The sequence below is a fragment of the Pimephales promelas genome, unplaced genomic scaffold, assembly GCF_988280905.1.
Source record: "Pimephales promelas unplaced genomic scaffold, fPimPro1.hap1.1 HAP1_SCAFFOLD_52, whole genome shotgun sequence".
Classification (NCBI taxonomy): domain Eukaryota; kingdom Metazoa; phylum Chordata; class Actinopteri; order Cypriniformes; family Leuciscidae; genus Pimephales; species Pimephales promelas.
The window spans coordinates 31,756-40,958 of record NW_028297301.1 but is presented as its reverse complement, the minus strand read 5'-3'; the positions used below and the strand labels follow the sequence as shown (position 1 = coordinate 40,958).

Below are 9,203 nucleotides of genomic sequence, written 5' to 3'. Positions count from 1 at the left end.
GGCTCCTCGAGGGGTGCTGAGAGCCTCCCTGGGCCTTCGTTGGTTGGTCACAGCTCCTCGAGGGGTGCTGAGAGCAATTCTGAACAGGAGGCCGCATCTGACACCGGCTATGAGGAGTACTATCAGAGGTAAAATTTCACATCATCTTTATTTCACATCACATTATTTCTCTTGAACAAATACACAATAATTTGACTTCCTGGTTTATTTGATTTCAGCACTGGGGGACCTAAGTGGACCACTGATGTCCAGGTAGAGATGGCCAAGAAGGGTCTCTATAAGAAGCACTCGATTGATCATCCACTTCTTCGGGGCTTCTTCCACTACTTGCTTGTGGATTTGGGAAACAGGAGGAGCAAACAAGAGGTAGTTTAAAACAAAAGATACATTGAAATGTCTCTCTCACAAACACACACACACACACACACACACACACACACAGACATACATTCAGCTCTACAGATTTTAATGTGTAATGTATAATTACAGGTGGAAACAGTCTCCCGGTTCATGTACTACATGGACCCCAAAGAGCCGAGCCTGTCTTTTGTTCGGGAGGTGGAGAAAGTAAGAGAGTATTTCAATGTGCTCAGCCAGACCCAACTCTCCAAGCAGACGGTGTTGAACTATTGGAAGAGTCTCAAGAGGTCAGTACTGTGCGACGCAACAAACACATCTGTAACTGTCAACTGATGATTATCGGATATGGCTGTATCAAACATTTATTTCTCTTTCTTTAAGGTTCATGAAGTACACCATCACATCCACCAGCCTTCAAATCAAGGACAAAGGTCTCTTTGATTATTGTAGAAACTTCATCCATCCTCTGGACGGCATACGGGCAGGAATGTCCAAGAAGATCAACAAAGAACTAACACCGAAAAGGTATGCTTTTTCTGTTTTTATATTCATTATGGGAACGGGAAACGCAGGTGCGCTCAACAGTACTGTTTTGTTTCTCAGGTACCACAGTTACGGCAAAGAGAAGCTGCCAGCGGACTGTGTGGCGATCCTCGATGTGGCTCTCGGGGATTTCCTGGCCGTGATGGGAAAACTCCAGGGTCCAGATGCCATATCCGGGGAGGAGCTTGACAAAGACGAATGCCTGCTGGTCCTCTACTACCTGGAGGCGGTCATCATTCTCAAGCTCCTCCAGCGGCCCAGTGTTGTCAGCAACATGACCGTAAGTGTATTTTGTATAACATTCATCAACGCCTCACGTTTTTTGATTATTAGTGAGACCGGTCATTGAGTGTGCACGCCTGTGTGTTTGCAGGTCGAGGAATGGCAGGGGAGAAAACACACAGAGAACGGCTGTTGCGTGGCGGTGAAGGAGCACAAAACGGCCGCATCGTAAATCGTAAAATGTTGCTACTCAAAGCAGTCATTCATTTGCACTTTCTTTATTGTTTATTCATTGATCTTGTAGAAATGGGTCTGGTGCGTCCACCAGCCAGCAGGACGGATAGGAGGAAGCAGCACTTCCTCTGCGGCAGGACCTGCCTCAGCCTGTGGCCATTGACCGGCCTCCCCTTGAAAGCCCACAGAGAGACCAGCTGTGTAGGGAGTGTTTTGTGATGCTCCATAGGCTTCCCCAATAGACATTTGTGTCACATTTTATACTGAGAGCTTGCGTATGAAATATCAATGTTTTATGACAGTCATAACATTGATGTTCATGTAAATGGAGCCTCAGTGTGAACATTGAAATGACTGACTAATGTCCTGGAGCTGGAGTGGCTGGATGTCTGACAACCCTGACAGATTCTGTTGTAAGACTTTCTGAAATATTGTACATATATTTATGCTTACTGCAGATTAGTTAAATAACCTCTTTGTTTTTTGGTCCATAAGTACCAAGCCTGATCTGCAAGAAAGTGCCAGGACTGTGTTTCCTTCAAGATCCGGAGAACTATTTCTACAAAGTGAGATACAGCTCTCATTAACCAATCATTCACATATCGCTCACCTTTATATAGCTTTTTTTTTATACTACTGCTGAATCTGAGCGAATGCATTAATAGAACAGAAGCTTTGCTAATTATTTCCCATCTGCCTTTCTGCTGTTATCGTTCGTCAAATAGTAAATAGCGTTCGTCAGGTCCAGCTTGTATCCAGCGTGTCACGGAGACTTCAGATGCCCCAACCTGCGATTAGATGACCAAACGCCCGTGAAGAGACGACTCGACCCCTGTGAAGAGAGGACACAACGCCGGTGAAATGTTATCCCATAAACTAATACATGATTAACTAACTGTATTTTTCTGTGTACATTTCAGAATAGCATTATTGTGTAAAGCACTATACGAATAAATTTGAATTAAAGCTGCTATACATATTTCTTTTATGTTTTAAAAATATAAATTCCCTTAATCTGAATTCATTCTTTCTTTTATCAGTGGGAGCCTTACGGTATCGTTCAAGGGGCCTGCATCTTCTTCCACACATTCTCAGGTGTCAGCTCTGAAGCGCCTGGTGGTGTCTCGGTGGTGGAGGATAGCAGCTCCGAAGGAAGCACCACTGATCCAAGCGAACGAACATGGCAAAAGTAAGTTCTAAACCTCACACACATCAGTGCAAAAACTGTGAACAAACTGTAAGGTTGCTTTGAGCTCATTTTCTTCTGTCTGTGTTTTTTTTTTTCAGAAATCAATCAGAGTACAGCACGACTGTCCGGGTCAAGATGACTCAAATGGGGCTCTACGCAAAGTTCCCTGCAGAAGAGCCCTTGTTGAGAGACTTTAAGGACAACCTGCTCAACACCCTGGAGGTCCACAACTGCCAGCAGGAGGTAAGATACATCCCATTGCTCTTTGTAACTGGAAAATGTTTTACAGTTTTTCTCGATTGTTTACACACATTTCCTGCAAGTATGCCTCATACTCTCAGAACTCTACACACAAATCTAAAAACACACACACACAATCGGCAAAACCCCTCAATTCTAGTGCAAAATGAAACTTTGCATTCAAAACAATGTTATATATTCTCAAAATGTTATTTTGTTTTCAAATGACACACACAAACCATCATATGAATAGACATTTATAAGAACCAGTTGAACACTGATGTGCTCAATGTAAAACACTATGATCAATGGACAAACACTTCTTCTCCATTAATCATAATGAATTGGGCCTTTTTTGTTCAGGGTTACACTTACTACAGACATTACGTACATAAGTGTGTTGTAAAATATTTGAGAATATTGTTTTTATACCCAGAACACACAAATACACGGTAACAAATATATTTTACTGTATTTTTCCCACAAAAACAATGGGAGATAGATCGCACATTTCATACACCCCATTCAACACAAAGTTGCACATACAGTGGTCTACATACAAAACTACAGAAAAAAAAAATGTTTATGCTGTTACAGTAAAAATCTATGCTGCATCCTCTCTTCGGTTTTGGTATTTTATGCTAAAGCTCTGATTGCTAATTGTAAAACTGTGTGACGTGTGTTTGTCCATGTGACGAGTCAGTGTGAATATTTGAATGGTAGTGTGTTCCTCATGAAAAGAAGAGATTTTCTGCATGAAAATTGTGCCAAATGCAGAGAATTTGTGTGTAGTGTTTTGAAAAAAGTGTGTTTTAGAGCTGCAATTTGAGTGTAAAGCAGGAATTGTGCTTGTTGTTCATCAGAATTGGTTCAGGGGGTTGGTGAATGAGTTACATGTTGTGGTCATTGTGTCTCAAGTACCAGAATTTGTGTGTAAACAATTGAGAAAAACTGTAATGTATAGTAGCACAGCACATGTAGAGCAGCTATTAAGTTCCATAAAAGAAGTGAACTCAGATAAAACACAGCTTTATTAGGGGTGTCTGTGTGTGGCTGGCTTTTCTTCTCACTGCATCATTTCACAGTCCTCTTTTGCTTTCATCACAGGTAGGCAACGTCTCCAGAATGTTAAAATTCATCCAGCCGAGTGGGGATGAAGTCAGCTTGGACTTCCTGATAAAGTCCACAGAGACCATGCAAGGACTACCTCACCCAACTCTGGCGCACTGACATGGGCCCAGCCACCATTCTGAACTACATTAAGAACATGATCCATTTTGGCAAAGAGAAGCTGCCAGCAGGCTGTGTGGCGATCCTCGATGTGGCTCTCGGGGATTTCCTGGCCTTGATGGGAAAACTCCAGGGTCCAGATGCCATATCCGGGGAGGAGCTTGACAAGGACGAACGTCTGCTGGTCCTCTACTACCTGGAGGCGGTCGTCATGCTCAAGCTCCTCCAGCAGCCCGGCGTTGTCAGCAACATGACTGTAAGTGTATTTTGTACAGTAGCGGTTCTAGGCACGGGCGAACCGGGCAGTCGCTCGGGGCGGCATTTCTTCATGTCACATGGGGTGCGGCACGAGCAGTTAAAAAAAAAATCCTCTGTGCCGCGAAGTTTTTCTATTTTTTATCATTTCGATTCAATTATTGGCAATGGCGCCCTGCTTGCTGAGAAGGTGCCGTGCGCAGAAGCGATGTCAAGGGGATCTCCTGATTAGTTCACGTATCGCGTCTTTTGCGCGCTCGAGGTCGTTATTTCAAATCCTCTATGTTTCAAATAGGCGCACAGGAAGCACGCTGATTATGCGCTCACTGGAAGCGCGCTCAAAAACTTCAGTATGGGAGTGCACGTGCACCCAAACACTTGGGTGTTTTTTCTCTTCTCCGTAAATAAATCTTTCAGCAGAGCTAACAAGCGTTTTTCTGTGGTGGAAATACATTAGCTACTAAAACATCTTTGTCGTTGTGGAGAGCGCAGAGTAATGAGTGCATGGTTCTATTGCAATGACAGCCATGGGAAAATCGGTACGAATTTTACTAATAATAAAAGAAAAGCTATACTGTGCATTATAAATGTCAGGGATGTATTGACTCATTCTTTTTATAGAGATGATTTAAATGCTGAAATATGAGGTTTATCTTTTTATAAAACCTTTTTGTTAACCTTTTTTTAAGTTTAGTTGGTAAGATAAAAGACACTCCTTTAAAACAAATCTTTAATGTTATTAACTTGGTGAATTGATTTCACTGTGTATTAGGCTTTTTGAACAAGATTCTGTGTATATGATCATTTTGGTCACTATATTATCTAATAATTTTCATAATGATCAACAACGCTCGAAGGGGGTCTCGCCCTGGGTGTAATTCAAAGTAGAACCGCCACTGATTTTGTATTTTGATTTTGATTATTAGTGAGACCGGTCATTGAGTGTGCACGCCTGTGTGTTTGCAGGTCGAGGAATGGCAGGGGAGAAAACAGACCGAGAACGGCTGTTGCGTGGCGGTGAAGGAGCACAAAACGGCCGCATCGCAAGTCGCCGAAGTTCCTCTGACCCCTGAACAGGAACATGTACGTTTGTTTTCAAAATGACATTATAACTGACTGTGTGTGTGTTTTTGAATGTATTTATTTCTTTTTCCCAGTGGTTTCGCCTCTACTTTGCTGAGATTCGGCCGGTGATGCTTCCCGATGACCCGAAGTCAGCTTGGACTTCCTGATAAAGTCCACTGAGACCAAGGACTACCTCACCCAACTCCGGCGCGCTGACATGGGCCCAGCCACCATACTGAACTACATAAAGAAGATGATCCGGTTTGTTCAGTATTTAAAGACCCACCTGAACTTGGGTGAAGCAGATCTGGACTTCTACAGGAAGTGCCAAGCGTACCTCGACCTCCTCGCTACCATCAGAAAGCCAGTGGCCAAGTCACACAGCAAGGTCACCTGTAAAACAAGGCCAGTTGCTAATCTGCTTTCCATTTGTTTTCTTTAATGACTTCATGTTAATGATACTTATGTGCTGGCTGTACATCCGGGGTTATGTGATACAGATGTATACTGTATACAGGTGTGTGTAGTCATATTGTTGTCTTGTATGTCATTCTAGGTATGAACGGTTCCAAGAGGGCGAGAAGAGCCTTCATGAGTGCCAGGCAGTCCTCCGGAAGGCCAAAAAGGACATGCTGTCCATTTATGGGAGGCTGCTGGAAGATGACTACGTGGCGTCAGAGGAAAAGACCATGTTCCGCTACTATTGTGAAGCAATCCTGATCCTCGGTCACTTCCAGAGACCAGGAGCGGTGGAGGGAGTAACAGTAAGTCTTAAGACCTCAGCTTTCATGGGGCCATAAGCCTAAACAGATTTTATTAGGTAGTCTGCGAAGAGGACGTTTATGTCACTTATTCACTCTGTTTATTTTTTGTTTGTTTGTTTTTTCAGACAGCAGAGTGGGATAAAAGAAAGACTTCTGGGGGAAAGATATGCGTGGCAGTTAGTGAACACAAGACTGCGACAATGCAGATCGCCGTGTTTGCCCTCACAATGGAGGAGGCAGCAGTAAGTACACTTACAGGCTAAATTTGCTTTACCATGAGATACAGTAACACCAGCAATGATATTAACAGATGTATTTATTTTATTTACTTTTTGTCTCTGCAGATGCTGGATGCATACTATACTTGGATCCGCCCGGACTTCATCCGGCCGGATGTAGACAGTTCAGAGGTTGTTTGTTTCTTCGTCAGGCACGAAAATTAAGAGTGCGACCAACGACCTCTCTCGTCTGCACATTCAGTGAGTATTGACAGCAGTCCAAAAGAACATAAAGTAGCATTTATTAAACAGATCAGCCTCTAGAAAATTATATAGTTCAAGTTTGGGAGTTTCATCTGATATTTCTGCCCCATTGCAGCTACAAACTGCCCAACATCACAAGCCAGCAGATACGTCGGACCGTGGAGACAGATGTGGCTGCCAACTTTACAGAGGAGAAGAAGGCATCTTTGGCTCACTACATGGCCCATTCGAATGCAGTGGCAAACCAGCACTATAGGATGAAGAACCTAGATGCTATTGTGGCCACTTCAAACCTGCTCAGCTCCCTGACACGGTATGTAATTATCTGTAATATAATTCTGTTATATATCTGTTATAATTATAATGTCTCTCAACGCTTATCCATCAGTTCGTTTGTGTGTAACCTCCAAACCTTTTCAATATTGCAGCTCCTCTTCTGACGACTCTGGCGAAGAGGGCACCCAGGCAGTGAAGAGAAGGCGGGTGGAAGAAGAGGTTGGCAGCCCAGCCCCAGACTTTAATGCTTTCCTGCAGGCCTTCCCTGTGGGAATCACTGGCCAACCACCCAACAAGACCCAGAGAGAAAAAACTGGGTTCCCCGGCGACAGAGTCTTTTATGATAAGTGGAGGGCTCTACAGTACAGCCTTCGGGAGCAACATCTTTTGTGTAGATGTATATACTTCCTTATGATCCAATGATTAGATTTGCTCCAACAGAAACATTTTGAACTAGTGTGTGAACCTGAATTTTAATTCAAATGTGCTCTCTTTGACAGCAAAATTCTCAAGACGTACCCCAACTGCAGCGATGGTGGCTAAAGTCATAGATGCAGAGGGCTGGACGGCCAATCATCCTCGTCCAGAGGACATCATGGCGAAGTGGAGGCCGCTCAGCAGAGCACAGGCGGAGAGTGACCCGGGCATCATCAAGGGGGTGACCAGGCAGAAATGGTCGGGTCTGGCTGTGAAGGCCTTTGGGGAGCAGAAAGGTATGTACAACTGTCTTATGAGCACAGTAAAATCCATAAATAAAATGAATATAATAACATCATGAACAGCACATTAATGACTCCCTCTTTTTGACCACAGGCGTTGTTACAACCAAGGCCTTCGGGGAAGGGCTCCATCCTGCGTGATTTCCACAGAAAGGTGATCACAGGTGCTGAGGGCAGGGAGATGGCAGATACGCAGGACGAGCTGGGAAACCTGTTTTTCTTCAAACATGGCGCTGACGAAATCTGCATTGATGCGGAGACTTTCCCCTGTGAGTGCCACCCGTCTCTGGAAACCATTGGGAGATGGATTACTCACTCAAAGAAGAAGTGCAACGTGCAGCCATGCCACTGCATAGTGAAGCTTCAGGGGGGAGACAGGCACGTCCTGCTCTTTCAGGCCACCACGGACATTAAGAAAGATGATAAGATCTGCTTCGACCACGGCATCAAGAAGAGGACTTTTCGTGGGGAAGAAAAGGAGCTGGAGTGGCTGAACATTTGATCACCTGTAAAACAAGGCCAGTTGCTAATCTGCTTTCCATTTGTTTTCTTTAATGACTTCATGTTGATGATACTTATGTGCTGGCTGTACATCGGGGGTTATGTGATACAGATGTATACTGTATACAGGTGTGTGTAATCATATTGTTGTCTTGTATATCATTCTAGGTATGAACGGTTCCAAGAGGGCGAGAAGAGCCTTCATGAGTGCCAGTCCTCCGGAAGGCCAAAAAGGACATGCTGTCCATTTATGGGAGACTGCTGGAAGGTGACCACGTGGCGTCAGAGGAAAAGACCATGTTCACTTCCAGAGACCAGGAGCGGTGGAGGGAGTAACAGTAAGTGTTAAGACCTCAGCTTTCATGGGGGCTTTCAACTTGCACTCTCACAGAGTTAATTGTAAAATTAATTTGCCATTTAATTGCTGAGATTTTACTCTGTGTTGTCGTTGTTGTTTTTAGCCAGTATTGAGAGTAACCCGGCCTATAAAAACCTCTGGAGGTTTTACGGGCACTTTTCGGCCTTGCTGTCATCTCTTTATGGCCACAGGGGAGGTGTTTCGCAGAATATGACGATCCAGGAGGTGCAGGGGCTCGATACTCCACCATGGAGAAGGCACATGTTATAAATGTGAGTGTTTGTCAAATATATATAAATATATATAAAATTCAATAGAATTTTTTATGTCTTGGACTATGTCTTGTTTATCTGTTCTGTTCTTAACTGATTTTGTGTTTTTTTGTGTGGGATTAGGTGTCCAGTCTCAAAACCAATAAGGTTTTCGGGAGAGCACAGATTGCGCTGTTCGAGGATGAATACGAGTGGGCACAGCGCTTTTTAAATAAGAAAAATAACCTGCCGGGTGGGGAGACTGCAACTTTTTTTTTTTTTTACATCAAAACCCAACCCGTGCAAAAACTTGAAGGATACTTCCAGGAGGCTTGGAAGGAGATGCAGCTCCCTTGGGTGCCGACCTTTACTGATATTCGAACCTCCATCGCCAGCCATGTAAGCGTCTTCTCACATGAGCACACATTTTTTGTTATAACTGCAGAATGTTTTATCTTACCACATTGCCTTTTGTTTTCCCTCTTTTCGTGGGGGGGGGGGGGGGGTTTGGTGA

The 9,203-nt window shown here is 43.9% G+C and overlaps 1 protein-coding gene across 1 annotated transcript; it reads left to right on the top strand.

Moving 5' to 3' along the window:
- Positions 1-1,431: 1,431 nt before the first annotated feature.
- Positions 1,432-8,081, top strand: LOC120486939 (uncharacterized). Its single transcript, XM_089128147.1, is given in 14 exon segments — positions 1,432-1,560; positions 2,400-2,548; positions 2,647-2,791; positions 3,896-3,969; positions 5,492-5,743; positions 5,895-6,102; positions 6,228-6,344; positions 6,447-6,505; positions 6,507-6,581; positions 6,700-6,897; positions 7,013-7,251; positions 7,361-7,573; positions 7,674-7,696; positions 7,698-8,081. Coding segments are annotated over 14 exon segments (2,265 nt in total).
- Positions 8,082-9,203: the final 1,122 nt, after the last annotated feature.